The sequence below is a fragment of the Mirounga angustirostris genome, unplaced genomic scaffold (assembly GCF_029215605.1).
Source record: "Mirounga angustirostris isolate CCGP_5_RB_7025 unplaced genomic scaffold, mMirAng1.0.hap1 SCAF_4, whole genome shotgun sequence".
Taxonomy (NCBI): domain Eukaryota; kingdom Metazoa; phylum Chordata; class Mammalia; order Carnivora; family Phocidae; genus Mirounga; species Mirounga angustirostris.
Window position 1 is genome coordinate 186,069,279 of NW_026991712.1, and position 27,934 is coordinate 186,097,212.

General features: G+C 60.0%; 1 protein-coding gene across 1 annotated transcript in view; it reads left to right on the forward strand.

Moving 5' to 3' along the window:
• The window catches only part of CHD5 (chromodomain helicase DNA binding protein 5), a 58,591-nt gene that overhangs the window by 12,082 nt on the left and 18,575 nt on the right, over window positions 1-27,934 (forward strand). Inside the window, exons 3-25 of the mRNA XM_064590042.1 lie at window positions 2,434-2,613; window positions 5,078-5,196; window positions 5,713-5,951; window positions 7,571-7,695; window positions 9,174-9,297; window positions 9,823-9,989; window positions 10,162-10,383; window positions 11,695-11,901; window positions 12,114-12,325; window positions 14,622-14,753; window positions 14,838-14,946; window positions 15,945-16,136; window positions 16,226-16,426; window positions 18,904-19,041; window positions 19,118-19,239; window positions 20,088-20,261; window positions 20,660-20,801; window positions 21,979-22,110; window positions 24,292-24,409; window positions 25,512-25,636; window positions 26,614-26,845; window positions 27,010-27,120; window positions 27,447-27,619. Coding sequence (XP_064446112.1) covers window positions 2,434-2,613; window positions 5,078-5,196; window positions 5,713-5,951; window positions 7,571-7,695; window positions 9,174-9,297; window positions 9,823-9,989; window positions 10,162-10,383; window positions 11,695-11,901; window positions 12,114-12,325; window positions 14,622-14,753; window positions 14,838-14,946; window positions 15,945-16,136; window positions 16,226-16,426; window positions 18,904-19,041; window positions 19,118-19,239; window positions 20,088-20,261; window positions 20,660-20,801; window positions 21,979-22,110; window positions 24,292-24,409; window positions 25,512-25,636; window positions 26,614-26,845; window positions 27,010-27,120; window positions 27,447-27,619 — 3,696 coding nt within the window. The remainder of the gene's footprint in view (window positions 1-2,433; window positions 2,614-5,077; window positions 5,197-5,712; window positions 5,952-7,570; window positions 7,696-9,173; window positions 9,298-9,822; window positions 9,990-10,161; window positions 10,384-11,694; window positions 11,902-12,113; window positions 12,326-14,621; window positions 14,754-14,837; window positions 14,947-15,944; window positions 16,137-16,225; window positions 16,427-18,903; window positions 19,042-19,117; window positions 19,240-20,087; window positions 20,262-20,659; window positions 20,802-21,978; window positions 22,111-24,291; window positions 24,410-25,511; window positions 25,637-26,613; window positions 26,846-27,009; window positions 27,121-27,446; window positions 27,620-27,934) is intronic.

Consider the following 27,934-nt stretch of genomic DNA (forward strand, 5'->3'; position numbering starts at 1 on the left):
CTCAGTTTGGGGCCTTTCTCCAGGCCTGGCATCCATGTTACACACACAGACAGTGAAATCTGCTGGAGGTGCCCTCCTGTCCCTCCCTCCAACTCCCTCTGGGCCCTATTGCTGTGCCGGCTGCTTCTCACCTTTCCTGCGCTTGGGACACGGCAATGCCTACTTCCCGTCAGATGCCCAGGTCAGTCCTCCCTCAGGTGTTGCCCCACAACAGCCTCTTCCGTCAGCTGCAGGTTGCCCAGCTGCACTGTAGGTGACACCCAGCTGCGGGCACAGTCTCTGCTGTTGACTTAGCCTGGTCCTGATTTGCAGAAACGAGAAGGGTGAGGCTGGTGAGGTCCTTAAGTCTGTCGTCTGGCCTGCATCTTTGTCTTCCAAGCAGAGTTGGGGTCAGGGGTGCTTGGGTCTCTCCCATTTCAGAATGTATGCAGCCTCCTCTCACACCATCTCCTTTGTGCCTCTTGCCACCCTTTGTTGAATCCCCCATTTCACAGATGAGGAGGCTGAGGGCAGGCCCTAGTGACTTGCCTGGTTCCAGGCTGGCAAGGGACAGAGCTCCTAGGCCATTCTGTGTCCTGCAGACTCCCTAGGGAGCCCCAGGACCCACAGCCAGTCCACTCGAGTCTCAGCCGAGTGGGTATCGGGCATGGGTCGTCCTGCCTCATTCCCAGTTTGGTGTGCGGGGTCCACCCCAGGGCAGCTTGAGGGCCAGCCCCATGCCCCTCCCTCCGGCCGCCCACAGCCTCTGTCCGAGGTGCTGAAATTCATGGCCGCCTCCTTCTCCCATCCTTACCTTTGCTGGGGTGAGGGCTGGGGTAAAGCCTGCCTCTCAGGTCTCTTCAAGGGTGGTCTCTTGAAACTGGCCGAACGCTACACCCGCGGGGAAAACAGATGTCCCTGTCTGACCCCTGCCCCCCCAGAGGACTGTAGCAGAGCTGGGAGCTGTGGCCCCAGGGCTCTGCATTGGCATCTGCCCTGGAAGCAGGAGCCCTCGCTAGGCTGTCCTGCCCCAGGCAGGTTCCAGCGGCAGCCAGGACCAGCTTCGCCCCTGGGGCTCTGCAAAGCGAATCAGTATTCCGGGAAACACCCAGTTCCGGAAAGGCGCAGAGGCCCTGCTGTCTGCCAACGGCCAGCCAGCACACTGACTCAGCGGCTTAATGAGCATAAAAGGTTTGGGAGCAGAGAGCCCGGTGGGAGACAGTCGGGAAGTGCAGGGAGCCCGTGGGGGAGTCCTTTCCCAGCTGTATCTTGGGAAGAGCCTCTCTCCTGGGGAAAGACACTCAACTCTTTACAGTGTGCCTGGAAAGGGCAGAGATCCGGTGGGGCCCAAGAGCCTCCAGACAGACCCGCTGCCCTTGCTTCCCCCTTCCCTTCTCCCACCTGCTCTCCTCTTTCCCCTCCCCCATCCTGCCCCTTCCCTACGTCCTCTTCAGCGTTCTTCCCCCTGCCTCCCAGTGCTGTTTCCCAAGCTCATTTTACACCTCTCCAGTTCTCTGTCATTTCCGTGCTTCTCTTAGCTCACCTTGAAAACAGTCAACAGCCAGCTCTAAAATGCCAAGCCCCGTGCTGGTAATTGGAGCCTCAGGGCCCAGCCTCTCCGCAGACCCAGGCCCGGAGGGGGCTGGGAAGGGCTCTGCCAGTCCACTTGCATCTGGAGAGGCGGAGAGTAAACAAACAGCTTCCTTGGAGGGGCAGTGTATTTGTGGTGGGGATGATCTGGCTGTGAACGCCCTTATCTCCATAGAAATGGGCCATTTGCTGCCTGTACAGACGGGAAACTAAATCAAGGAAGCCAAGCTTAAGAGCTGCCTAAATTACCTTGTCTCCTCTCGAGACGAAGTGGCGGGGTGGGGGTGGTGGAGAAGGTGGGCTTGGGCCGTAGAAGCTTCTGGAGGGCCCACAGACAGATGAAACTGGGACATGCAGTCTACAGTAATTACAGGTTTCGCTCGACAGGTGCGGCTCCATGGGGTGCACAGGTCTGCACAGAGGTCGGGCGCTGGCTCACACCCCTGGCGCTTTGCCCACCCGTTTGCCTGGGGTTTTCCCCTGCACTTTGTTTTTTGGCTCCAGACATCACGTCCTGCACAAATTCCCGGGTCCCAGCGCTCTCCCGTCACACTGGTTAAAATCCTCAAGTCCTTAGAAACCTAATTCTGATTCAAGCAGAGCCTGAGCCTCACCCCGGGGCTCTCTAGGCTGGCTGCACCAAACTGGAGGCCCAGCCATCGGGGACGGGACCCTTGCCCAGTGCTGGCTCGGGGCAGCCCCTCGGGCTGGGCTTGTGATGGGCTGTGAGCAGCCGAACGCTGAATGATCCGGAAAGCATGGGCTGACTGTCTGTGCCAGGGGGCCGTGGAGGGCAGTCCTGCCACCCAGGACTCGGTTTTCTTCAGGCCCCTGTTGCCCTGACCATCCTCCTTTCTCTTCCAGGGGAGCAATGATGAGCTGTCAGAAAATGAAGAGGATCTGGAAGAGAAGTCGGAGAGTGAGGGCAGTGACTACTCCCCTAATAAAAAGAAGAAGAAAAAGCTCAAGGACAAGAAGGAGAAAAAAGCCAAGCGAAAAAGGAAGGATGATGACGAGGATGATAATGACGACGGGTGTCTAAAGGTAAAACCCTGAGGCCCGGTGGAAGGGGCCTGGGCTCCAGCAGGATGCCCGGCATGGATGGGCCAAGGCTTCCAGTCGGTTCTCTGCTTTCTGACCCGGGATCCCCTGCGAGCAAAGGGCCAGAGCATCCTTCCCTCGCCCCGTGTGTGTGTGTGTGTGGCTGCCGGGGGCAGGTGGGCCTGTGGGCATGAGCGTGGATGCAAGTGTGCAAGGAACACCGTGCCCAAGTCCTGGAGACGCATTTGAAATAACGATGGATGACATTTAGGAGTTTGGGGGGCATGTGGAGTGGCCTCTTGCTGATGTATTTTCTGCTCCTCTCCTGGAGCGCACAGCTCTGTCTGAGGAGAGTGGTGTTCTGGCTCAAGTTTCGGGTCAGGAGCACTCTGGGAGAATAAACCAGCAAATGGAACCTCTGACAGCAAGAAGCGGCCAGACAACTCTGCTTCCGGCAGAAGGGGAACTTTGTTACTCCGCGTGTATTCTGAATTTCTGGCCGCTTGGCCATCCAAGAGGGTGTCCCATGAGCAAGAGTCAGGGCAGCTACGTGGAGGGGCCTGCAGCTCTCCCTGGGGGAAAGCGGCTTCTCTGTGCGTGTGTGGCATGATGCGAAGCAGGTCGAGGCCCCTGGGGTCTCAGAGCCACTGCAGGGCTCCTCGGGGAGGGGACGGGCCCTGGGCCCAGCTCTTGGGCAGCGGCAGATGTCAGTGAGTCGGCATGGCCCCCAAGCTCAGGTTGGGCTAGCGGTGGGTTTAAAGATAAGGACTCCGTAAATATCGGTCCTGCTGGGTGAGGCAGAAATGGTGGCCGTCAGCGGCTGAAGTCAGGAAGCACCGTGGTGTCCCGACACCCAGAGGGATTTCATTAGCCAGCACGTGTGTTGTGAGTCATCTGTGACTGATCATAGCTGAGGGCTGACAGCTTGCAGGATGGACTTGTGGGCACAATCCAGGGTTCTCCCACGGCACTGTTACCCCCTCAGGCTCACATTGCTCTGCTTCCTGCTGAGAGCAAGGTCCGAGGGGCCTCCAGGAATGGCTGCGTGTCGTGGGGGCAGTTGGGCCATGGGAGGGCGTCCCACAGTGGGGGCCCCGCTGACCAGTCACAGAGAACGGGCGTCCGGAGAGCGCTGGGCAGGCAGGCCTGGTTCTCAGTTCCCGGGACCGAGGGAGGCTGTATGCACCTCCCGGGTGGTCTTCTTTTGTGGGGGCAGACAGCCCAGCTCCAAGGGGCTTCAGCAGTGATGGGGTTTGCTGGATCGGTGGCCCGGGAGTTGAGAGGCCAGGGGGCTTCCAGCTTGGGGTGTCACCTAGGGCCTGTGTCTTCACATCCTTCACCCTGCCCGTGGGGGGTCAGCTCCCAGCTCAGGCCAGGCACCCTCGTGGCTGAGAATGGGTGTCACTGCAGCTCTGGGCTTCTTGGCCACCCACGGCGCCCTCCAGCAGCTGGGAAAGCAGGCCTGAGTCCTCGCACATTGTCCACATGGGAGACCCAGTGGCACCGGGCCAATGACTGCTCCTGGGTGTGGCGAGTGCTGATTGGCTGAATGGGTCAGTGGGTGGGGCTGGGGCAGGGCTGCCTGGAACCAGGGCCACCGAGGGCAGGAGCGGCCCTGTTCCAAGCACTTGTGCTAACTTGTTCCCTCCTGGGAGGCAGGTGCTGTTATCCCGTTCTACAGACGAGGAAACAGGCATAGGGGGGTGAAGTAGCTTGTCCACCTGTCGCTGCCCATGTAGGGTAGAGCTGGGATTAGAATCAGGGTCTGTCTGGCTCTAGAGGCCAAGCTCGTAGCCGCACCCCCACCCTCACCCACCTCAGCCGGCCCGGCTGTCTGGAGAGCTCGCTGTGTGCCCTTGGGGAGTCACACGCCTCCTCGGGCCTCAGTGCCCCATCTGGAAAGCGAGCAGTAGCCAAGGGACCCTCTCACGTGTCTGCCTTCAGCTGGGCCCTTGTCCCATGCCCCCACCCTGGCCCTGGAAGCAGGGGAGCATCAGCCTGTCATTTCATGGGGTCCATGCGTGACTCTACCAGGGACATGTGGAGGCAGCCTCATTTCTCCCCAGCATGCCTCAGGCAGCCCTTCAGCCCTGCTGCCTCCCCAGGGACAGCTGCCCTTTAGGCTAGGCCTGCAGGCTGCTCTTCTGGCCTGGTGCCCAAATTCCCAGAACACATTCCTCCCAGAGAATGAGTTCTGTTACTGCTTCTGCCCTGGGTGTGCACAGAGCCTCCCCCCCAGAGCCCCTACACTAAACCCCCAGGCTTGGCCCTGCACCCCCTCATGAGCTGGTGCCTGAACCATTCCCACTGATGAAGGGGGGGTGGGCTGGGAAGCGGAGGGTGGGTAGGAACTGCAGACACAGCCTCCCCACCCATTCTGAGACCTCCTGGGTGGGGGCTCTGGGGGTGGGGGTGCATGTCAGAAGGACTCTGCGCTGACCCCCACCTCTGGCCTGGGTGTCCCTAGGAGCCCAAGTCCTCGGGGCAGCTGATGGCCGAGTGGGGCCTGGATGACGTGGAGTACCTGTTCTCGGAGGCAGACTACCACACGCTGACCAACTACAAGGCCTTCAGCCAGTTCCTCAGGTGGGCCACACTGCCAGCCACCGTGGCCAGCGTCCATGGGAACTGCCAAGCTGGGGGACCCCAGGCTTCTGGGGTGCAGGGGGGCCATCAGGCTGACGCCAACCCTGGGCAGAACCCCTTTCATTTTTAACAGATGGTCTGGCCTTCTCTTGCTTGCCCCGAGCCCCGGGATGGTGGTCCTGGTCAATCCCCAGGGCCTTAAGCCCTCATGGCCTGTCTCAGCTCTGGAAGAAATGGGGCCGGACACCCAGTGGCCCACGGGAGGCTCTTCCCCCTGGTCCCTCAGGTGGTACAGGGTCTGGAAACCCAACTAGAAGATTGCCAACCACATAAATAGGGAATCAGGAGTGTTTGGGTGTGGACTGGAGTCTCAGGCTGTGTCCTCTCCCCTGCGCCCTGCCTCGCTTTCTGCTCAGTTTTCCCAGCCTGGAACATGGGAGCATGGGAGAAGAAGGGGGTGCCTGGGTCCTCGGGGGGGTCTCATCCCCTCCACGGCGGTGCTTTCATCCCACACAGGCCGCTCATTGCCAAGAAGAACCCGAAGATCCCCATGTCCAAAATGATGACCGTTCTGGGAGCCAAGTGGCGGGAGTTCAGCGCCAACAACCCTTTCAAGGGGAGCTCAGCAGCAGCAGCTGCAGCGGCGGTGGCCGCGGCCGTGGAGACCGTCACCATCGCCCCTCCGCTGGCCGTCAGCCCCCAGCAGGCACCCCAGCCTGTACCTATCCGCAAGGCCAAGACCAAGGAGGGCAAGGGTAAGGCTGTGGGGGGTGGGCACCCAGCCCTGCTGGCAGAGTCGCAGCCCAGACCCTATAGCCTCGGGCAGCGGGGACAGGCTTTACCAAGGACCCAGTGCCTTGGTTGACCTTGGACCCCCTCGCCCTTTCTCAGCTGTATTGTGGCTTCGTAGCTTCTGTCCCGCTTCCCCTTTGGGGGCTGGGGTGAAACAGGAGACTGTGCTCGGAGCTTTGGGACTCTTGCACCTGGCCCCCTCCGACTTGGCATGCAGGGAGGGGCAGGGGAGGCCCATGCTGCTGGGAGTCCGGGGGCTCTTGAGTTTGAGCAGAAGGGTTCCAAGGTTAGCCCACTGACCCCTCTTGTCTGGGTACCCAGCCCTCGGGGTAATGGACGTGCATGAGTGTGGTGGTGGTCAGGGCCGGCTTCCCTGGGAGGAAGCACCTGACGAAATCGGACTCAGTGGTGGGTGTCTGGTGTCTGGGGGAGAATAGGGACAGCAGAGGCTCTCTGTGACTTCAAGTCCCCTGGGGAGGGACCTTGCCTAGGTGGAGGATTTCTGGCCCCATTGGGGTAGAGACATGCATCTCCCCAGGGTGCTCAAAGGTGGGGTTGCCAGCAGCTCAGCCTTTCTGGGTACTGATTGGATTCTGATGGGGGGCTCTGGGGGCTCTGGGGACCCATTGTTGCAGCCCCAAGGAGCTTTGGTTTCTGGAATGATGTACCCCTTTCCAGGTCTCTGCGGGGGCCCGGTGAGCAGAGTGACATGGGGTTTAGAGCCTACTCCTGCTCTCCTTCCTCGCCGTCCCCTGTCCTGGGCCTCCCCAGCCTACCTTGCTTTCTCATTTCCTCTTGGGCTCTAGCCGTTGAGCTATTGATTCCCTGAGCTGCCCATTCAGAGCCTGAAAAATTGAAATAGATTTTCCGTGGCGCCACAGAGGTTACAGCTGGGCTCCCAGCCCCATCTGTGTGTGATACGGCTGGAGGAGGGCCCGGGGCAAGGCCACGTGCCACCAGGGCCCCATCTTCCCTGCTCAGCCCGGTGGGAGAGGCTGCTGAGGGGTCATTTCTCCCCAGGTGGCTAATTGTCCTGTGGCTGTCTCCAAAAAAACAGCCTCAACCCTGCTGGCCACCTGGGAGCTGGTGTTTGTGGTGGGTGATGGGCACAGGTTGGGGGCAGTCTTGAGTGGTGCCAGCGTTGCCTGGGCCCGGGGATGACCTGGAGGCTGGCGGCTGGGGAAAGGCCTTCTTGCCCTCCAGGGCCCAGGTCTGGACCACAGAGGGGTGGGTGTGCCCTTGGTGGCCCTGCTGGCCACCGGGGCCCATGGCTTCATTGGGGACAGCTCTTTTCGGGGGAGTTGGGATAGGGCAGGGCTGTCCCCAAGATGGCTGGCAGTTCCGCCATTCATGGAACCAGGGCACTGGTGGCCGGAGCAGAGACGGAGTGGGGGCTACTTGCTGGCTCCCCCTTGCTTGCTGTGTCACTCTTATGCAAGGACTCACTGCTCAGCCTTCTCATCTGGAAAGGGGCGGTGGCAGAGCGACCCTTCCCTTGTGTAGTCCCTGGGGGGCTGACTGAAATCATGGCACTGGGCGAGCGAGCCGCGGCAGGTGTGGATTATCCACCGTCACTTTGCAGGGCCAGGAGTGAGGAAGAAGATCAAAGGGTCCAAGGATGCGAAGAAGAAGGGCAAGGGGAGAAAGGTAGCCGGGCTCAAGTTCCGCTTTGGAGGGATCAGCAACAAGAGGAAGAAAGGCTCCTCGGTGAGTGTGTGTGTGTGTGTGTGTGAGAAGGTGGACTGGAATGTGTGTGAGCGTGAATGGGAATGTGGATTTGTGAGCGTAAGTGTAGGAGTGTATAAATGTGTGAGTGGACTGGAATGTGTGTGAGCATGAGTGTGTGTGAATAGGAGCATGTGTATTTGTGAACATGAGTGTGAGTGTGTAAATGTGAGTGGACTGGAATGTGTGTGAGCATGAGTGTGTATGAATGGGAATGCATGTATCTGTGAGCATGAGTGTGTGAGTGTATAAATGTGTGAGTGTGTGATAGGGTGGACTGGGATATGTGAGTGTGAGAGACAGAGAGACCACATGTACTTGGCCATGTGCGTGGGTGTGTGAGCAGCCTTCAGATGCATTCTGCATGTGTGTGAACGTGTGTGTGCACGTGTGTGCCATGTGAAGGCAGGGTGACTGGAATGCAAGGCTGTTAGTCCACTCTCCTGAATCAGGACTCTGGGCAGGGAGCTCCCCTGTCTACCTTGCTGGACTGAGGGCTCAGTTCTGGCTCTGCTCCATCTGGGTAGCAGGTGGGAGAGTCAGCTGGCCCTTAAGAGTCCTGATGGGGCCTGCATGACCAGGTCTGCTGGGAGGCTGGGCCTCAGGAAGGTGGCATGTAGGCAGGATCAGGCTGGGCTGGAGCTCTGACCCTCCCTTGCCCTTCCAGGGCCAGCTCTGGCACCAGGTTCAGACTGACCCTAAGTCCCCATCTGAGCCTTTGGCCCTCCCTTCTCTATGGGGAGGGGAGCATTCATACCCTCCCCCATCCCCACAGGGCACCTGTTTCCCATACCTTGCCCCATCTCTGTAGAGGGGCAGAGTTGGAAGCCATTTCTTTGTCCCTTGGTAGAGGCAAATGACAGGATTTGAGTTTAGCTGCTCCAGAGGGGAGCACGGAGCAGCAGGTGTGACCCAGCTCAGCAAATATTTGTTGAGCACATTTTTGTGTGCTTGGCTCTCGGCTCAGCCACGGTGGGCCCTGCTCCGGAGGTGTTCACAGTCTGGAGGGTGTTTGGGAGATACACTGGGAGAGAGCTAATGACAGGCAGATGGGACAGACCAGACCTGGCACACAGGCTGTGCAACAGGTCCAGTTAAGGAGAAATCTGGGAAGGCTCCTTGGAGGAGGTGTTTAGGGCTTTTCCTTGAGGAGGTGTAGGAGTTTGGCAGGGTGGAGAGCAGGGCCGGGGGGAAAGGTATGGGAAATGTGGGTTGTGTCTGAGGGCTGGAGAGCAGGGCTTGGGGAAGGTGGTAGGACATCAGGCTAGACTGGTGGGTGGGACCTTTGGGGTTTCTAACCAGGTGGAGATGAGATGAACCACAGAGAACACCGTGCCTCTGGAGCCTCCATCATGCCCTGCCCTACCCCATCCTCTGCCCAAGCCAGTGAGGCCCTTGGGATGAGCCCCCAGGGCGGGCTCTAGACTCACCATTCCCCCCCCCCCCCGCCCCGCCCGCAGAGTGAGGAAGATGAGCGGGAGGAGTCAGACTTCGACAGCGCCAGCATCCACAGCTCCTCCATGCGCTCTGAGGGCTCCACAGCCCTGGGGAAGAAGAGCAAGAGGCGGCGCAAGAAGAAGAGGAGTAGGACTTCCCGGGGTTCCATGGCTGTCCTGGTAGAAGGGGTGGGGTGCAGAGCCCCCCTTGGTTAGCAGGGGAGGCCATCCTCATGCCTCAGCCTCTCCTGGCCTCGGCCAGGAAGTTCACCTGTGTTTCCTCACCCCGTTGGTCTCTGTGGTCAGGGGAGGGGTCTTGTCCCAGTGAGGCTAAATTAGGGACTTTTGGTGTAGGCCCCCTGGGGGCGTTTGCACAGGAGAAGGAACTGCTTCTTAACCTCCTGCAAAATCCACCCTCTAACGCATTATCCCCTCCCTCCCAGCCCCCCACCCATCCTCCTCCCTCCCTCCCTTTTACTTCCAACCCTCTCTCCACCCCTTTACCCCCTCAGCCTTTCCTCAGACATTTATTCACCCCACCTGTCCATCCACCATCCATTCATCCAACACCTATTAAACACCTACCGGGGACCGGTCCAGCCTGGGGTGGAGATTGGTTGGGCATTGGGAGTGGGGGCCAGGTCCTCCACGACCGCCTCTGCCCTCTCCCCAGTTGACGATGGTGATGGCTACGAGACGGACCACCAGGACTACTGTGAGGTGTGCCAGCAGGGCGGGGAGATTATCCTGTGTGACACCTGCCCGCGGGCCTACCACCTCGTCTGCCTTGATCCAGAGCTGGAGAAGGCTCCCGAGGGCAAGTGGAGCTGTCCCCACTGTGTAAGCCCGTGGCAGAGGCTCGGGGGCGGGGGCGCGGCCGGTGCCTGGCTCCCGGATCGCGCAGCCAGTGGGGAGGTGTAGAATGGGAGAGGCGCGCGCGGGAGGGAGGGAGTCGCACCGTGCTGGAGGGGGGCCCGGCCCGAGGTGCCTCCACCCGGATTCTCCCCTCCAGGAGAAGGAGGGGATCCAGTGGGAGCCAAAGGACGACGAGGACGACGAGGAGGAGGGCGGCTGCGAGGAGGAGGAGGACGACCACATGGAGTTCTGCCGCGTGTGCAAGGACGGGGGTGAACTGCTCTGCTGCGACGCGTGCCCCTCCTCCTACCACCTGCACTGCCTCAACCCGCCGCTGCCCGAGATCCCAAACGGTGAATGGCTCTGCCCGCGCTGTACTGTGAGTGTTACGCCCGCCCCGCGCCGCTCGCGCCGCCCGCGCCGCCCCACCCCAGGCCCCTCTCCCGGCACCTCACTGCCCCGCCCACCGAGACCACGCCCCCAGCAGGCCCTGCCCACAAAGGCCTCGCTTCCGCCGGCCCGGGCCACGCCCACCCACAAGCCCCGCCCGCGCCTCTCCAGGCCACGCCCCGCCAGCGCAGCCCCGTCCACCAAAGGCTCTGCCTCTGTAGGGCTAAGCCCCGCCCACCCACAAAAGCCCCGCCCACCGAGGGCCTGGTCTCTGCCGGCCCAGGCCCGATCCGCGACGTTCTGGGCCCCATCCCTTGCAGTGTCCACCGGAGTCCCCGCCCACCACAGTGCCCCCCCCACCCCCGAGTCCCGCCCCCCCGCCTCACTAAGACCCTCTCTGCGTCTCGACCCCGTTGAGACCCAGACGCAGTTTTCCCTGAGCCGTAGTGAAGAGATAGGTGGTGGTAACCCTACCACCCCCCTCACAGCCGCTGTGGGTTGGGGATCCCTTTACCGCTCTCGAGTTGCCGAGTACTGGCCTTTGTCATTCCCATTTTTAGATGATAAAACGGGCTCAGGGAGTAAGGTGACTTGTCTCAAGCCGCACAGCAGAGCTGCCCACTCAGACCCTCCCTGGACCTGCCTCCCATCCCAGGGCTGGGGGCGGTGAGAGGGCAGGAGGCAGGGAGAGGAGAGCACCCCCCACCCCACCCCTGGTGGCTGTATGCATTAGAAGGCCCCCATGCTCCCAGTTGTCCCCCAGGCCCACCCCCAGTGCTGGATTTCCCGCCCTCTGGATCCTGGGCTGTGCTGTGGCCAGCCCCAGTCCCCGGTGTGCATCTGGGCTTCTGGCGTGTGTGCGTGTGCGTGCGTGCGCGTGCATGTGCACACACCCATGTTGCCCATCTCCTGTGTGTGCAGCATGTGCAGGCTCCTGAGGACAGGGCAGTATTGTGGAGTCACGGTGGTGCTGACCTGGGGAGCAGGGCAGCTTGTTGGAGAGAGCCTTGGGACAGCCTGATGTCCCCAGAGCCTCAGGGTGGGGCGCTTTGGCTAAGCCTTGAACTTGGGGACCCTCCTCTGTCCACAGTGCCCCCCAGAGCCTCAGGGTGGGGCGCTTTGGCTAAGCCTTGAACTTGGGGATCCTCCTCTGTCCACGGTGCCCCCCAGAGCCTCAGGGTGGGGCGCTTTGGCTAAGCCTTGAACTTGGGGATCCTCCTCTGTCCACGGTGCCCCCCAGAGCCTCAGGGTGGGGTGCTTTGGCTAAGCCTTGAACTTGGGGATCCTCCTCTGTCCACAGTGCCCCCCGCTGAAAGGCAAAGTCCAGCGGATCCTACACTGGAGGTGGACAGAGCCCCCCGCCCCCTTCATGGTGGGGCTGCCGGGGCCCGACATGGAGCCTGGTGTCCCCCCACCCAAGCCCCTGGAGGGCATCCCGGAGAGAGAGTTCTTCGTCAAGTGGGCTGGGCTCTCCTACTGGCACTGCTCCTGGGTGAAGGAGCTTCAGGTGAGGCCCCCGGAACGGGCAGGTATGGCTGCGCTAAGGCCCTGGTCCTGAGCGGGGCTGCCTGGCGCTGAGTGTGGGGCCCTGTCGGGAGGCGGGAGGGGGAGGCTGAAGGGGAGGTTGTCCTGCGTGCCACCCCGGCTGGGGGGCCGGCTCGGGGACATGGGGGGGCCGTGGCCCACCCGCCCCCATGACCTGTGCTGCTGTGCAAGCAGCTGGAGCTATACCACACGGTCATGTACCGCAACTACCAAAGAAAGAACGACATGGACGAGCCGCCGCCCTTTGACTACGGCTCTGGCGATGAGGATGGCAAGAGCGAGAAGAGGAAGAACAAGGACCCTCTCTATGCCAAGATGGAGGAGCGCTTCTACCGCTACGGCATCAAGCCCGAGTGGATGATGATCCACCGCATCCTGAACCACAGGTGGGTGCCCGCAGGTCGGGGACGCAGCAGCTCCTGCACTCTGTGGAATGGGCGCGGGGCTGCGTGTGCGTGTGGTGGGGGCGGGAGGAAGAGATGGTGGGCCCCCACTGTCGGCGATTTGACTGCCCGGCTGGAGGGGGTCGCCTGATGCACGCAGGCACATGCATGCGCGTGTTCTTACTCACGGTGGGAGTACAGCTCCGAAGTCATATGGGCAGAGGGGCAACTTCATGAACAGCCTGTGGCATTGCACGGAGTGGGACCATCAGCGGGTCAGGATGCTTGTGCTCCCGGGCTTCTGCCAGAGCCGGGGCCCTGATACCTGAAGGAGGGTCCTGGGGACAAAGGTGGCATCCAGTGTGGGGCTGTGTGCCCAGTTGATCCTCCTTTAGAACGACAGCTAACACTGCTGAGCACTATCTACCCTGATAGGTAGACATTTCATTTCTACCTCTTTTATTGATGTGCAGACAGGCACAGCGAAGTTAAGTTACTTGCCCAAAGTCATACAGCCAAGAGGCGGTGGAGGTGGGATTTGAACCTAGTGGGTCAGGAGGGTAGGACTTGCTTTCTTAGCCACTATCCCAAACCCCCGTGCCCTGAGACAACTCTTGGTTGAGAAATCTGGAAACGCCCCGGGTGACAGTGATCAGAGGCTGCAGAAAGCTGGACGGAGACCAGGGCAGGAAGCCTGTGGACCCCTGGAGTGTGGCTTTGGTTTGGGGAGCAGTGGGAGCTCTGGCTGATTCTTGAGCTCAGGTGCTTGAGAACCAGCAGTGGCCGACAGGCGGGTGCAGGGGGAGGCTTGGAGCCTTCACTTGCCTCCCGGTCTTGACCTGATGGGCCCTGCCTGGGAGGGGCTTAGGGCCAGCCGACCACAGGTGTCCTGAGTGGTGGGAGCTGGGTAGTGCAGAGGTTAAGAACCTGAGCCAGGCCCAGATTCTAACCCTGGCTCCCCGTTTTCTGGGCTCTGTGCCTCTGTGTTTCTCATGTGAATTGGGATCACGAGAGAACGCCGCAGGGCTGTGGCAAGGGCCGAGGGAGCATGCCAGCCCCGCTAGAACAGCCCTCAGTAAGCAGCGGGCAGGCAGGGCTAGAAAAGCTGCCTGCCCTCTGCCTATCCTCAGCCCTCACTGAGAGCAACTCTTTTTTTTTTTTTTTTTTTTTTGAGAGAGAGAGAGAGAGTGCGCTCGCACGAGAGAGCATGAGTCGGGGGAGGGGCAGAGGGAGAGGGAGAAGCAGACTCCCCACTGAGCGTGGAGCCTGGGGCACACGGGACACACGGGACACACGGGGCTCAATGCGGGGCTCGATCCCAGGACCCTGAGATCATGACTTGAGCTGAAGTCAGACGTTTAACCGACTGAGCCGCCCAGGCGCCCCCGAGAACAACTCATGAAAAGAGGGTTAGATCCTATGCAAACCTGAGTGCCCCCTCCACTGAACTGACCCAAGTTTTTTTTACCTTTATTAAACTGCATTTTAAAAATATATATGGCAATCTTCCTTCCTACCTCCAAGGCCGGGCAGGTGAATTTTCCGCACATTTATTACCCCAAGTCTGAGTAATGACTATTTATTAAAAAAAAACATCAGTTTCCATGGCGATGGGGGTTGGTCTTTCTCTTAAAGGTCCCCAGGCTAGCTGCAGCCCCAGCCCTTTTGGGGAGCCATGGCTCCCCTACCGCACTGTGCTCCCCAAGCTTGGTCACCCACTCAGCTCAGCGTGGGTGGGAGACTTCGAGGACCATCCCAGCAGCCAGAATCAAGCTGAAGAGTAAGGTGCTTCTCTGGAGCACCCCTTCTGGGCTGCTAGCTTGCTCATCAAGTCCCCGCGTCCCCAGGGGTCTCCAGAAGAGGTCACCCCCCCTCACGTGTGGGAATCTGTCCTAATTTACTTGGCAGAGATGGGACCAGGATGGGCATGCCTCTGGTCCTTTGAATTTTTTAAGTGAAAATAGAGAGGCCTAGGGTCAGGGGAGAGGACTGTCCAACTCAGAAATGCAGAATTCCGGTGTCCAGACCCCCTGCCTGGATGGGACGCCTCACTGTGAGGGGGGATGGGAATGTCGCTGGCTCTTAGCTCCTCTGTGAGCATGGCCTCTCACCTGTCCCTCTCGGGCTCTGCCACCCCCCCGGGCCCTCATCCCTCGCACTAGCTCCCCAGGGCCTGTGGGAGTGGGGGTTTTGCATCCTGTGAGGTGTCCTTTTGGACTCCCCCTGCAGCCCCCCCGCACCCCGCAGCCCCTCTCCCAGCGGCCTGCCCCTCCCCTACCACCTGTGTGCTGTGTTGCAGCTTCGACAAGAAGGGGGATGTGCACTACCTGATCAAGTGGAAAGACCTGCCCTATGACCAGTGCACCTGGGAGATCGACGACATCGACATCCCCTACTATGACAACCTGAAGCAGGCCTACTGGGGCCACAGGTGCGTGGGCCGCAGGGCTGTCCCCAGGCTGCCGCCTCCTGCTGGCCCGAGCTTGGCTCATCTGCCTCCCCTGCTCTTTCCCAGGGAGCTGATGCTGGGTGAGGATGCTAGGCTGCCCAAGAGGCTGGTCAAGAAGGGCAAGAAGCTGAAGGATGATAAACAGGAGAAGCCACCAGACACACCCATTGTGGATGTGAGCAGGGAGCGGGGGATGGGGTGGGGTTGCTGGGTCCTGCCACCCCAGGCTTGGCCGTGGAGGATGGAGTGTCCTGCGGGAGCGGAGTGCCAGGGCCCGTCTGGTTCCGTCCACTTCAGCCCGGCAGCTGACGGGACAAGGTGACGAAGACCCAGGCCCTCCCCGCCGGGGAGAGCTCAACCCCGGGGTCTGGGTCCGCCAGCCTGATGCAGAGGGGCAGCTCCCGGGGGACAGAGGCCTTGGCCTCCTGTGAGTTTGAACTGTGGGTTCCCTGTGCACAAACTGGAGAGCACATAGTCTCTGCTCAGCATACAAAATATATCCCACAGCTGTGAGCCCATCAGGGTGTGGAAGGTTGACCTTTATCCATTTCGCAAACTTCTCTGGGGTGTCTGCCAGCTGTTGGAACAAGGACTCTGGCCCCATGTCAAGAAGTGTCCATCTCCCCCGGGCCCATAGAACATGGGGGTTCAGCCTGGAGCTGGGGATTGCCAGGGAAGGGTAAATGGGCCTGGAACATCTGGAGGACTTCATGGGGGAGGCAGTCTTGAGCTGCAGGCTATAAAGGACACAGAGGGTGATGTTTAGGATCAAGGGGAGGAAGCACCTCAGGCATGCACCAAACATGTTGACCAAGTGTCCACCATGTCCCAGGTATCACGTGGGGCACAGAGGCGGCAGCGGGGAACAGGACGAGTGTGATGACCACAACCTGGGCTCAAAGTCAGAGAATCCAACAATCAGGAAACGACCCCACTGGAAACGTACAGGGCTGCCCCAGGAGGACATGGGAACACCTAAGCCAGACTGGGAGTCAGGGAGGGCTTCCTGAAGGGAGAGGTGCTCCAGCCAAGACCTGAAGGATGAATAAGTTGGCAGGGATGAGAGGAGTGAAAATAGTATTGCGGGCGGAAGGAATAGTGTGTGCCAAGCCCTGGGGCTGGGCTGTGGTGCCCAGGGTTCAGGGTGTGTCTGGACCTCTGCCCCCTCTGCAGCCCACGGTCAAGTTTGACAAGCAGCCTTGGTACATTGACTCCACGGGAGGCACACTGCACCCATACCAGCTGGAGGGCCTCAACTGGCTGCGCTTCTCCTGGGCCCAGGGCACAGACACCATCCTGGCTGATGAGATGGGGCTGGGCAAGACTGTGCAGACCATCGTCTTCCTCTACTCCCTGTACAAGGAGGTGCGCGGGCCAGGGCGGGGGTCCCGGGGGGGGTGGCCAGCACTGGCCGAGGGCAGGCAGCCCCACCGCTTCTGTCTGCCTGTCTCCAGGGGCACTCCAAGGGGCCCTACCTGGTCAGCGCGCCCCTGTCCACCATCATCAACTGGGAGCGTGAGTTTGAGATGTGGGCACCTGACTTCTATGTGGTCACCTACACGGGGGACAAGGAGAGCCGCTCCGTGATCCGGGAGAATGAGTTTTCTTTTGAGGACAACGCCATTCGGAGTGGGAAGAAGGTGTTCCGCATGAAGGTGAGTGCCCCTCATCCTCGGGGGTACCCCAGAAAGGCTCCCGGTCCTGATCCAGATGATCTCATCGCAACTGATTATCCCTGCAAGGACCATCGCTCCTAAAAGCGTCACATCCCGAGGGGCTGGGTGGACACGGATTTGGGGGGGGTGCACAATTTAACCTAGTACATCAGCTGTGTGATCGCTCTGTTTCTCAAATTCTTCTCAGCAAACTGAGCTAACAGACCCAGCCCCCAGAGTTGTGGAGGGTTGACTGAGCTAGGCAGGGTCTCTCAGTCTTGACTGTGTCCACGGGTCACTGTGGGTCTTGTTGAAGAGCAGGTTCTGATCCTGCAGCTCTGGGGTGGGGCCTGAGACTCTGCATTTGTGACAAAGTCCCAGGAGATGTGGATGCCTCTGGTCCCCAGTCTGCACTTTGAGGAACACTCAGGATCGTGGTGGCACATGGTAGGCCCTTAACTCATCTTAGCACTTACGTTAGCTGTGGCACTGGGGGGCTGGCAGTCGCCTCCCAGGAGCCCAGGGGGTTCTTACACCAGCCTGCTCTAGCATCTTGGAACAGCTGTGGCCCCAGGGCATGCCGGGTAACTATTTGTTGGATGAGGGGATGACTCAGTGACCCCAGAGGGGTCAGATGATGGGCCTGCGGGACAGTTAGTCACAGAAAACCTCTCCTGAGCTCACGCTGGGGCCCTGTGACGTGCTGGACACTCTGCAGATTCATCTCTTTTATTTTTACATTTGATCTTAGCCAAAAGGCCGAGAAGCGATAAAAGTTGTGGTAAAATAGGGGTGCCTGGGTGGCTCAGTCAGTTAAGCGTCCAACTCTTGGTTTCAGCTCAGGTCTGATCTCAGGGTTGTGAGATCAAGCCCCACGTCGGGCTCTGCGCTCAGTGTGGTGTCTGCTTGGGTTTCTCTCCCTCTTCCTCTGCCCCTCCCCACTGCGCGCACGCGCTCTCTCTCTCTCTCAAATAAATCTTAAGAAACCAATAAAAATAAAAAATTGTGGTAAAATACACAAACATAAAAATCTACTGCCGTAACCATTTTGAGGTGTGCAGTTCAGGGGCATTAAGTACGTTCACCTTTTCCGGGCAACCATCACCATCCTCCGACCCCAGAACCTTGTCATCTTGCAAAACCAAAACTCGGTCCCCAGCAAGCAGGAACTCCCGTCCCCCTGCCCAGCTCCTGGCACCCACCCAGCTCTCTCCCTCTGTGATTTCGATACTCTCAGTACCTCGTTCAAGTGGAATGGTACAGCATATCCTTTTTTGTGACCGGTTCCCTCGCTGAGCATAACGTCATCAAGCTCATCCCTGTGGTAACACGGGGTCCGAATGTCCTTCCTTCTTAAGGCCGAATAACGTTCCACTGTGTGAAAAGACCGCATTTTGAAATCTGTATGCATTCATCTATCCACAGACGCTTGGGTTGTTTCCACATTTTGGCTCTTGTGGAAATGCTATAAATGTGGATGTGCCAACATTTGTTCAAATCCCTGCTTCTGCTTCTTTGGGGCCTTTTGGGTCATACCCTGAATGGCAGTGTTGGATCTTGGAAGGACTCCGTGTGTCATTTTGTGAGGAACAGCCTGTGCTGTTTGGATTCTCATGGCATTCCTCACGTAGACAGGATTGTGCCCTTTTTACCAGAAGGGAGACTGAGGCTCGGGAGGTTATTTAACTTGACTGAGGTCTAGCTCCAAAGGACAGGGCTGGGTGCAAACCCAGAGATGCCCCTCTGCCCCTCTCTGGTCCCTTCCCACAGGGACGCCGGTCGCGGGGAGAGCCAGGCTTGGTTTGGCCAGGACGGGCTCCCTCCTTTGTGGGGCCCAGTGAAGGACAAAGATATGGGGCCCCTGGTTCAAGTGCAGGAAACAGCTTTTCCCATTATTCCGTGCTCCTCCTCTCTCCATGATGGTGGTTTTTACTGGCTATTTAATGTCATGTCCCTCAGCTTGAGGCTGCTCTCGGGGTGAATGCCCCTTCTGCCCGGGCCTGTTCCCCACGAGGTTGTGAGGCGTCGGTGTTTGCTGGGCAGGGCAGCCGGGGCTCCACCATCCCCAACCATATAATGACTACGAATTTCAAGTTGGCAACTGCAGAGCGTTTAAACCCGAGGGTGAGGACCACTTCTCTGTTCGAATCCTCACTCTGCCACCCATTGGCCACAGGGACCCGGGGGATCTTACCCAGCCTGAGACCCCGCATGCTGTAAATGGGGACAGGGACGGCGTAGCGGGAGTGGCCTGTGAGGATGAGCGGGGCGTGAAGAGCTCAGCGCGGGCTTGCTCCCCATGGCTGTCCATCCTTGGTCGTGCGGGGCTCTGGGCCTCAGCTGCCCCTCTGCCCTTCCTCTCAGTTCCAGGGCCTCCCTGGGCTCTTTGGGGGAGGTCCTGTCCACCCCTCCTCCATGCCTCCTTGTCTCTGGAGACCCTACCTGCTCCCCTCCCAGATGCTCTTCTCCCCCTCCAGAAAGAAGTGCAGATCAAATTTCATGTCCTGCTCACCTCCTACGAGCTCATCACCATCGACCAGGCCATTCTGGGCTCCATCGAGTGGGCCTGCCTAGTGGTGGACGAGGCCCACCGGCTCAAGAACAACCAGTCCAAGGTAGGTGGTGCTGGGTGCCGGCTGCTGGCCCCTGGAGCCGCCCCGCTCCCCCTGACGGGCCTCCTCTCCCCCAAAGTTCTTTAGGGTCTTGAACAGCTACAAGATCGATTACAAGCTGCTGCTGACGGGGACCCCCCTTCAGAACAACCTAGAGGAGCTGTTCCATCTCCTCAACTTCCTGACTCCAGAGAGGTTCAAGTGAGTCAGTGGGCCTGGCCGGGGTGGGGGCAGGCGGGCAGCCAGGGGAGAAGTGTCAGGGTCCGAGGCTGGTGCCGGGGCTCCTCGCTGGAACTTGGTTTCCTCATCAGTAAAATGGGAGCGTTAGCAAGCCCACCTCAAGTGACCTGCGCAGGAGGGGCTGTGGTGCTGCATGTACGGAGTGCTCGGGGGACAGCAGCTGCCCCGAATATGGCGACTGTTCCTCGGCTCTGCCCCAGGAGAACCCCGGGGGTCCTCTGGGACTCCTGTCCTCGCCCCCATACCCTGGCTTGTTCCTTCCTCTCCACGGAAACCCCAGTGACCGCATGGGTGACCGTGATGGGGGCAGAAGACGGGGGTGCTGGCAGATATGGGGGCAAACACAGAGCCCCGGCCAGTGGGAGTCCTGGGGTCTCCTTCCCCAGCCTCCTTGTCTTCACCTACCCCCTTTTCCAGCTCAGAATGGGGGTTTCAGGGTGGACAGTGCTGACTTTGGAATCAGGTGATATAGACTGGAGGACAGGCTGGACCATACAACCTTGGGCCCCCATCAGCCTCAGTTTCCTTTTCTGTAATATGGGTAAAGAGTTCTAGAGACCTCGTGCCCCGGACAGCTTTGAGGAGAGGAAGGTATCCTATTTGGCTGAGAGAGCTGTGCTGAGAGGTTGGGGGTGGGGCATGGGCTCAGATGGACACCTAGGGCTGGGCTAAGGCTCCCAGGCCCACCAGCCAACCGCCTGCCCTGTGACCCTCTGGTCCCCCCCACCCCAGTCCTGGCTCCCTCTGCAGATGGCTTTGGCTTGCTTCCCTCCCCTGCTCCTGGCTCTCATCCCAGTTCTTTCTTGCAGCAATCTGGAGGGCTTCCTGGAGGAGTTTGCCGATATCTCCAAGGAAGACCAGATCAAGAAGCTACACGACCTGCTGGGGCCACACATGCTGAGGCGGCTCAAGGCTGATGTATTCAAGAACATGCCGGCCAAGACCGAGCTGATCGTTCGTGTGGAGCTGAGCCAGATGCAGAAGTGAGTGGGCGCTCTGCCTGTTGGGGCCCTGCCACAGAGCAGCGTGCCTCATGTCCCCTGGGCTTGTCTTCTCCCAGAAGGTCTGACCTAGCCTTCCTGCACTGCTTCCCAGGGTGGTGGGAAGGCTCTCTGGCCCCACTGACGCCTTGACTCACCTTTTGCACACACTTCCTTCTTCGACCTGTTCAGCCGGCCAGGCTTGGGGCTGCCCGAGCCCTTGCAATGTCCCCAGGCACTTGCTGGGTGACTCCAGGCCTGTGGCTTCACCTCGCAGGTCTCCCCTGGTCTGTCTGTGAGTGGTGCAGGACGGGCAGCCCCTGGCCTCCCTGCAGAGTGTGCTCTCAGAGGCTGCGGCAGCCCTGGGGTCCAGCCTGCCTTTCCTCCTTGCCCTGCTGCAGGAAGTACTACAAGTTCATCCTCACGCGGAACTTCGAGGCACTCAACTCCAAGGGGGGTGGGAACCAGGTGTCGCTGCTCAACATCATGATGGATCTGAAGAAGTGTTGCAACCACCCCTACCTCTTCCCCGTGGCTGCCGTGGTAGGTCCCCGTGGCTGCCCCGTGGCCACTGTAAGTAGGGACCCGTGACCACCATGGTCAGGGCGTGAGGCTGCTGTCGTAGGTCCCCTTTGCCCACCGTGGTGAGTGTGCGTGGCTGCCACGGTGGCCCTGGCTGTGGTGGCAGGTGCTCAGCCCTCAGCGCTCCCCGAGGATGAGGACTTAGAGGTGATGTGGTCCCCATTATGCCAGGTTTCTGAAAACCTACCTCCCTCCGCTGCTCAGGCAGGCCCTCTCCTTCCCTTGGCCCCTCCTCATGACCATAAAGTAGTGGGGGGCAGTGGGGCACCCCAAGGTCCCCTCCAGCTTCCGCAGCAGGGGACCCCAGGCTGATCTGGTTGCACTCAGTCACTAAGGGAGTCAGGAAGGCCTGAGTGGGGCCCCAGGTGATTGTGATGTGCGGTCCTGGGTGAGAGACGACCCCAGGTCGGACACCAGCTCTAGCCCTGTGGTCTCAGGAAAGCCAGCAATCCTTCTCTGAGCCTCAGCTTTTTCCTCACTAAAATGGGACAGTAGCATCCGCCTGAGAGGGTAAGGACCAGATGCGGAGGTGCACGTGAAGTGTGCCCTCGCAGAGAGCCTGGTGTTGCTGTTCTTGTCACCACCCACACTACTATTCTGGTTCTCACTGAAACCCTCCACAGGGGATACGTCCTCCCCCCGGACAGCAGAGTGAGGCGCAGGGGGCCGTGCTGTGGGTGATCTGCACTCGAGGCCACCCCAGATGGCTCTCGCCACTCTGGCATGGCAGGTGCCCTTGGACTGACGTCCTGCCCAGCTGGGGTTCAGGGGCTGGCCTGGCCAGGATGCGCCCTCCCAGTGACCCCAGAGACCAGGCATAATTCCTTCTGGGAAGGCCGGCTTAGCTTAAGACTCTGTCATCCGCTTGTTCGCTGATGTCCCTGGTGCCTTGGTGGAGTGCCAGCAGGGGGAGATGGAGGGCGGGCCAACCAGTCTGGCTCTGCCTGGGAACACTGTGCTGGGGAGGGGCCGTGAGATGCGAGGCCCGTCCGCCTCTGCTGAGCCTGGCCTGAGCCGGGCTCGGGCTTTGTGCTCAGCCCGTTACTGAGCCTCTGACCATCCCTGTGGGCCTCTTTGGTGCAAAGCCATAGGGGAGAGGGGAAGCCCCCCAGTGCCCCAACTTCTGCTGTGTCTGCAGGAGGCCCCTGTCTTGCCCAATGGCTCCTATGATGGCAGCTCCCTGGTCAAGTCTTCAGGCAAGCTCATGCTTCTGCAGAAGATGCTCAAGAAGCTGCGGGACGAAGGGCACCGTGTGCTCATCTTCTCCCAGGTGAGCTGGCCCTGGGTGGCTGGCCAACCTCTGCCTCCCCCAGCCTCCACCCTGCACCCTGCAGAGGGCACCCCTGCCAGCTGGGAGCACAGCCCTCAGTGCCCCTGCAGCCTGACTTCCCACAGAGGGGCTCCGGGGCTGGCTTGGGAGGAACCCACATGGGGGCAGTGCCAGGAGGCCCTCTCCAGCACTTGCAGCATCGTATCTTGGCTGGTCAGAGGCATGCTGTGCAGCCTTGGGGGTCAGCTGGTCTGTGTCCTCGTTCCTTCCTCCCTCTGGTTGCATCTGTCCTCCGTCAGGCTCTGTGCTAGGCACGGGGCCAGTCCCTGTCCTTGAGACACTCATAGTTCAGTGTGGGAGATGGAGGTAAAGACATAGTTATTTAGTTCTGGGGGCATCTCTGTGATGGAAGTCACAGCAGTGTTCCTGTGGAGGCCTGGTGGTAAAAATGCTTCCGTGTGGTGGGACTGAGCCAGGCCCCTTGCTCAGAGCCACAAAGTAGGATGTGTCTCCTCTGTGTACTAAAGTGGGAACAGCTGCTCCTGCCTGCAGCCCCCGATCCCATCATGGGCCCATGGGAGGCCGAGGGATTTGGGGAAAGCTGAACGAGCCTGGGACTGGATCCACAATCCCCCCAAACCCCTGCCGACATAAGACAGGATTCTGGGCTGAGGCCTCAAGGGACCAAGTAGAAGGAACTGCACAACTAGAAATGTGCACAGAGGGAAAGTTCCAGAGACAGAGCCCTCCCATCCAAAACGAGCCGACAAACCCCATCTCCAAAACTCATGACGAAAAGACATCCCACAAAACAGTAGGTAGAATCTGAATGAAAAGAAAAATAGAACAGCCTGAAAAAGACTTCGGACAAACATGTTTAGGATCCTCAAAATTAATGGAGTAACACCCATCAATCAAGAAGAAATCAGTTAAGTACAAGCAGGAGGAAATGAAACGAGAATTGGATAGGAAAATCTGCCTGAAACTGAAATAAAACATTTCAAAAGATTGGATAAACTCTCAACCCTGGTGAAGACAATGCTGATGAATGGACCTGGCCCTGAGGGATCTCCCCAGAATGCAGCAGAGAGATGGAGCTTAGAAATGATAAATTGTCTGCAGGACCCCTTGGGAGGCTCCAGTAATCCTCTGACACAAGCCGTAGAAGTAGAGAAAACGGTGATGAAGCTGGACTCTGTGAGTTTGCAGACCTGGGGAAAGACACGAGGTCTCAGATCTCAAGTGCACTCTAGAGTACCAAGTGAGACAGATAAATCCAAGCAAACGGGTCCCCAGACACATCACAGGGAAATCAGCACTTCAGATCAGTACCTATGAGGAATGATGATCAGACTGTCCTCAGAGGTCTCATCAGCAACAGTAGGGGGCAGTGGACAAGTGCAAAATCTCCAGTACCCTGTGGGACTAGATCATTTTATATCCAGCTGAACTATCTCTCAAGAATGAAGGGAGGTACACAGGGGTATGGGAGCCCCGAAGGGACTGCCTTCCTCTTTTTTTTTTTTTTTTAAGATTTTATTTATTTATTTGACAGAGGGAGACACAGTGAAAGAGGGAACACAAGCAGGGGGAGTGGGAGAGGGAAGAGCAGGCTTCCCATGGAGCAGGGAGCCCGATGTGGGCCTCGATCCCAGGACCCTGGGATCATGACCTGAGCCAAAGGCAGATGCTTAACAACTGAGCCACCCAGGTGCCCCTGCCTTCCTCTTCTTATAAGGAGAGGTGAAATCAGGGAAGATTTCACAGAAGAGGTGCTGTTTGAGTTCCCTAGGCAGTAAAGGGGTGGGCATTCCAGGAGGAGAGTCCAGGTAATTTGGGGTGGTATGGGGGAAGCATTGAGAAATAGTCCTGCCAGCCTGGAAAGCCAGGGTGAGGAGCTGGAACTTTCTTCTGTGAGGTGAGAGCAGGGAGGCTCATGATTAGAGCTGTGTTTTAGGCAGATGGCTGTGGGGCCAGCATGGGGGATGCTGTGGCCCCGGGGCTCGAGGTTGGAGGCTGCATTGCTCTCCAGAGAGCCCCATGTCAGGTCTGCCTGGGTCTCACCTATCTCCCCACTCAGCAGGCAGCTGTCTTCCCCCAGCTGTCATGGGGTCCCTGCCCATGGCCCCACGGGGTTCCTTGCTCTGTGGCAGCCCCTCAGGCATACCATGTCCCCTGCAGATGACCAAGATGCTGGACCTTCTGGAGGACTTCCTGGAGTATGAGGGCTACAAGTATGAGCGGATTGATGGTGGCATCACTGGGGGCCTCCGACAAGAGGCGATCGACAGATTCAATGGTACCCCTGCCTTACCCAGGGGTTCTTGATGGGGACCCCATGTCTGCCTTTTCTCCCAGGCTAAGATCTTAGCCAGGCCCCCCAAATGGATGTTCAGATTAGCTTCCCCTCAAGTGGCTGAAGAAAGCAGACCAGTCCTTAGGTCCTAACAGCTTGCCCTTAGTTTTAAATGCTCAAAGGAGTTAATCCCATGGAACCTCCAGGGGCCAGCTGGGGTGCTGAGGGGCCCAGGAGGTAACACCTGTTCAGAACTGAGAACTGGACACAGAGAAGGGCAGATAGGGAGGGAAGTACCACCTCTATTACTAAATGAAGCTGGCGCTGAGGGTCTGGTTGACCCCTGTGGGCTTCGGATGCTGACACCAGGTAAACCAGCAGTTATGAGCAGTGCGGGATGGACACCTCCACCTGGGGCCCCACTGCCCAGATGCCCAAAGGAGCGATGCCCGTTGTCCTCTGGTGTTGGAGGTAGAACGAGTACAGGGTTCCAGGATCTAGATGGAAGTGGGAGTGGCCGAGGCACTGGGAGGACTGGGAACCTGTTCGTAGCTCTTGTGGGTATGCAGGGCAGTCCCAGGTCCCGTATGAAGGGCTTAGGTGGGTCTGAGAACCAGCTGTCCTGCGACAGTGGGGACTGTCCAGCAGGGTTGCTGGGGCCCTGGAGCTGTGACCCTGAGTGTCTCCTGGCCACAGTGACAGCCTCATGGACTAGGTAAAGCCGGGAGGGCACGAAGGACTGAGCTCTCCAGGGCCGACCCTTATTATGGGTCTGCCTGTATTTGCTGGCTATTCGTAGTTTGTTCTTTGCCCATCTGGGCTTTGAAAATCAACTTCCTCTCACTCTGGCTCCCTCCTGTTGGCTCAGGGCTCAGAGCACAGCTGGGGGCTAAGTGGGGCTCGAGTGGACTGCTCTGTGCCCACCCTGGGCCCCCGGTCTCCTGCAGCTTCCCTGAACACAGCTGGGACTGTTGTTGTCCGTGATGGGGTCACAGTCCCCAGCAGCTCCTTCCCTCTTGTATCTGCTCCCACCCTGCTCTCTGCTGCCCACCTGTCCCCTCCCTCTCCGCTCTGACCCCACTGGGCACCTGCCTCTCTTCCTCAGCCCCTGGGGCGCAGCAGTTCTGCTTCCTTCTCTCGACCCGGGCGGGGGGCCTGGGCATCAACCTGGCCACAGCAGACACCGTCATCATCTACGACTCGGACTGGAATCCACACAATGACATCCAGGTCTGTGGCCCTGACACCACAACCCTCTCAGACAGCCCCTTGCCCCACCTGGTTCTGTGGGCTTTCCATCCCTCCCCCTCAGACTGTGTCTCATGGAATCCCAGCCCCAAGAGGGGCCCGGGGGTTGGGGGGTGAGTGGAGCTTTGCCCCGCCCCTCCGGCTCCCTCACTATACAAAAGAGGAAACGCCCAGAGAGGACAGGCAGGGTGTCCAAGGACTCACGACAGTCTGTGTGCCTGGTAACCCCTGGTCTGTCCCATCACTCTTAGGACCAAGGCCATGGAAGGAGGCAGGAGGAGGGAGTCCTGGGACCCAGAGGGAGCCAGTTTGGGAGGAAGCAAGGGAAACAGAGTGGGGGGAGAAGCCTGTGGGAGAAGAGATGGAGGGGGCAAAAGGGGCTGGTGAGGAAGGATGGGCGGGCTGAGGGGGGTAGGGGTTGTGGGAGTATAGAGACACACACTGTTGTCGCCTGGTCACCCCACCCGGGGCAGGGATGGACACACACACACTTGTTTCTCATGCACACATGTGCACCCACGCATGGTCACCGGCATAGATGGAAACACTATGGTCGCATCACGCAGACACCCAGTGCACGCAGCGCCGGGCAGCTTCCGGGCCTTGCTGCCCTCCCGAGCTGGCTGTGCAGTCCCATCCGCGGCTCACTCACCCCATCTCCCCGATCTGCCATCAGAGCGCCATGTGGCTTCGACACGTCCAGCACACTGGCCCCTGCCCACCCGCAGCCATGCCCAGCTCCACCTGTGCGGGCACCCAGGCCCACACGAGACTACCCACAGTCGGGAAGGGAGAGGAGCTGGCCTGACACGTGTGCATTTCCATGGGGTCACACGGCTCGTTCCACACAGAACATGCCCATGAACACGTGTGCACACCCCCTCTCCCCATGAGGTGCCCGACCCTGCCCCCCCAGCCCTTGGCTGAGCCCCGAGCACTGAGCTGCAGCTTGCCCCCAGGCCTTCAGCCGTGCCCATCGCATCGGACAGAACAAGAAGGTGATGATCTACCGCTTCGTGACTCGGGCCTCGGTGGAGGAGCGCATCACACAGGTGGCCAAGCGCAAGATGATGCTCACCCACCTGGTGGTACGGCCCGGCCTCGGCTCCAAGTCCGGCTCCATGACCAAGCAGGAGCTGGACGACATCCTCAAGTTCGGCACAGAAGAGCTCTTCAAGGACGACGTGGAGGGTGGGTGTCCAGGGTGGCTAGGGGGAGGGGGCTACTCCAGACACACCCATCCCAGGGCCTCTGCCAGCCCACAGCCTCTCTCTCCTCTGCTCCGTCTCCTGGCCGGGGCGGCCTCGCGGGGCACTGCCCCCCAGCCCTGCAGCCCCTCTGACTCTGTCCTACAGGCATGATGTCTCAGGGCCAGAGGCCGGTCACGCCCGTCCCTGATGTCCAGTCCTCCAAAGGGGGAGCCCTGGCTTCCAGCGCCAAGAAGAAGCATGGCAGCACCCCGCCAGGTAGGGGCTAACTCAGCCTAGCTCCCAGCTCCTCCTGTGCTTCCGGTGGCTGTTCCTGGAGAGGAACCCCGCTCGGCCCTGCCTGCTTTTGGTCGCGCTCTGCTGCCCGCCCCCACCGGCCCCTCACTTGGGTAGCCGCGGACTGTCGGGTGGGCAGCTTCCCCTCTCTGGTCACCATGCTCCTCCGCTGCAGCCCCTGCTGGGGGCTTGGAAGGGCCAGGGTCGGGAGTCCGTCCCTGTGGGGTCCCCACGGTCGGGGAGTCTGTCCCTATGGGGTTGGACCCCACCCCCGTCTGTCCCTTCACTCTGCACCCTGTCCGCCCCAGGCGACAACAAGGACGTGGAGGACAGCAGTGTGATCCACTATGACGATGCGGCCATCTCCAAGCTGCTGGACCGAAACCAGGACGCCACGGACGACACGGAGCTGCAGAATATGAACGAGTACCTGAGCTCCTTCAAGGTGGCGCAGTACGTGGTGCGCGAGGAGGACGGCGTGGTAAGCCCGCCCCCGCCGCGGCCCCGCCCCGCCGCGGCCCCGCCCCGCCGCGGCCCCGCCCCGCCGCGGCCCCGCCCCGCCGCGGCCCCGCCCCGCCGCGGCCCCGCCCCGCCGCGGCCCCGCCCCGCCGCGGCCCCGCCCCCGCCGCGGCCCCGCCCCGCCGCGGCCCCGCCCATCTCCACCCAGCAAACTTTTACTCCTGGGGTCCGCCCTTGGGTCTTTCCGGATCAGCGTCTCCACTTCCTTCAGTCCCGCGCCCTCCACGCAGATCCTGGGTGCTAATTATCATTCAGGAAACCGGGAGCCCCCTGAGGG